At 34.0% G+C, this 2500-nt stretch overlaps 1 protein-coding gene across 1 annotated transcript in view; it reads left to right on the top strand.

Moving 5' to 3' along the window:
• Positions 1–2251, top strand: part of LOC106877538 (uncharacterized) — a 3006-nt gene extending 755 nt beyond the window's left edge. The window contains exons 2-3 of the mRNA XM_014926464.2: positions 313–393; positions 866–2251. Of these exons, the coding sequence (XP_014781950.2) occupies positions 313–393; positions 866–1081 (297 nt within the window). The 3' untranslated portion in view covers positions 1082–2251. The remainder of the gene's footprint in view (positions 1–312; positions 394–865) is intronic.
• Positions 2252–2500: the final 249 nt, after the last annotated feature.

Here is a 2500-nt window from a genome sequence, read left to right as displayed (position 1 = left end):
TGTGTGTGTGTAAGAGAGAATGTGTGCATGTATATGTGAGAGAGAGAGAGTGTGTGTGTGCGTGTGTGTGTGTGTGGTGGCCTCTCATACCAAACCCTATCAAATTCTGCCAGGGTTGACTTTGTATTTCATCCTTTCGGGGGACAACAAAATAAGTACCAGTTGAATACTGGGGTCAGTGTAATTGACTTGGCCCCTCCCCAAAAATTGCTGGCCTTGTGCCAACATTTCAAATCAGTGCAACTACATTTGTTTTATCTTTGATTTATTATTTCATCTTTTATTTGGTTTTTTTTTTTTTTTCCTTTTCAGAAAATTGATGAAATAGATGCAAAGCTTATTCCTAGTATAAAACGGATTAGTAAGAAGTACAACGAAACTGTCACCTTTCAGGTAACTATAACCCTTCCCCACTCCACTAACACACACACACACACACACATTTTTTAGTTACCTTTGAGACTTAAGAGACACCATTTTGATAAATTTTGTTGCTATTAATATTGTCATCATTTAAATCTATGTTTCAACCTGCTACAAATGTAACATTTGAAGCCTCTAGTAGTAGTAGTAGTAGTAGTAGTAGTAGTAGTAGTAGTAGTAGTAGTAGTAGTAGTAGTAGAATCGATGTTGTTGTTGGTGTGCTTGTTGTTGCTGCTGCTGCTGTCTTTCCATTTACTTCAAATCCTACAACTGCCAATTTTACCTTCCGTTTATTTATTTATTAACTTATAAAAATAACACTAGTCATCTACTTGGCCGACGAGCATTTATTGTTCCCCAACATAACGTCTGATCTTGCACCGAAATATAGAAATCATCATTTAATCTTTCATTCTTCTTTATTTTCTTGCCAACCTCAAAGAATCGTCCGTACATAGAAAAAATGAAGTATGACCGCGTTGAGATGCTGTATTATTTGCAAGAAGAACGTAAAGTCAATGCCATACACTATGAAGCTGCACGTCTCGGCATCCCTCTATTGACTCAATATCTGGACCTGGAGAACTTACCATCAAAGACCATGGAAGAAGACAGCCCATCAGCGGCTCAGGTACCAAGTTCTGAAATGAATAGTTAATTCAGAAGGAAGACCAGGGTTTTACTAGAATGTAATCTGAGGGTTTTGAGGAGTTTTGGGTTATAATTCTTCATCTGTTTGAATGCCAAATAACAGAGAAACTACAACAAAAGTAACAATAACTGTAACTGCATCGGTTTTTAGATGAAGTTCATGTGTGTGTGAATATGTATGAGGGGGTTTATAAGATTATGAGGGCATGAGTAGGGGAGGGCATGATATCGAAAGGTGTACGTGTAGGCATCACAAATTCTTGGCACATTTATTGTACCTAGGATCTGTGAATGTATGTATGTATGTATACATGCATGTATGTATGTTTGTATGTATGTATTTCATTATTCAGGTTTATTTCAAGATTTCTTGCCAACAGAGAAAGAACCGGTTTCTAACCCAGATCCAAGGCTCCTTCATTGGAATTTCAACATCAACAACAGGGCATTTTTGTATGTATGTATGTATGTATGTATGTGTGTGTATATGTATGTATGTATGTGTGTAAGTATGTGTGCAGATTTGTATGTTTTATTTTATATATGTGTTCTTATGCATATAGTTGCATATATAGACACGCTCTATGTATATATGTATGTATGTAATTATGTATGTATGTATGTAGCTATACATATATACATGCATATATAAGTATTGTGTGTGTGTGTGTGTGTGTGTGCACATAAAATTATGTATAAACCCACAGACCCACATGAATGCTCTATGTAAAACTTTGGCTGACATATATAAATAAATACGCACACAGACAAATACATGTGTTTTCATACAAGCCATATATACGCACACCATATTCACAGAGACAGCTAAACACCCACGTAGAGAGACACGTTCTCTCACATACACACACACACATATACTAATATGTGTGTGTGTGGTATAATATATGTATATGTATGTGTGTGGGTATATATGTACACACACATGCACATACATATATACATAACATGCACTCACACCTTATACATGCATGCATACATACCCATACCCATATACTCAAATACTGTCCCCACACAATGCTTATATACATCACCATACTGACACAAAGTTATTTGTTTCCAGATTAGCAATACTAAGGAAATTTAATGATAATGATGAATATTTTATAATTAAGAATATTAAAAATTTATTATTAAAACATCATTAAGAAATACAAAATGCTATTTGTTTTCATTTAATATGTTTATCTTTTTTAAAAATTGCTCTCTCTCTCTCTCTCTCTCTCTCTCTCTCTCTCTACACACATATATATATATATATATATATATATATATATATGTAGGTCCTTTTCATTGTCATCATAACTATTTATCTGATACTAATACATCTGTTTGTTTTCTACACCACCTGTTTTTGTCTTTTGTTTTTTTTGTGAATTCTCCGTGTATATATATATATATATATATA

Source organism: Octopus bimaculoides, chromosome 24 (assembly GCF_001194135.2).
Source record: "Octopus bimaculoides isolate UCB-OBI-ISO-001 chromosome 24, ASM119413v2, whole genome shotgun sequence".
NCBI lineage: Eukaryota > Metazoa > Mollusca > Cephalopoda > Octopoda > Octopodidae > Octopus > Octopus bimaculoides.
Note: the sequence above shows the minus strand (reverse complement) of the source record. Positions and strands in the feature narration are given on the sequence as shown.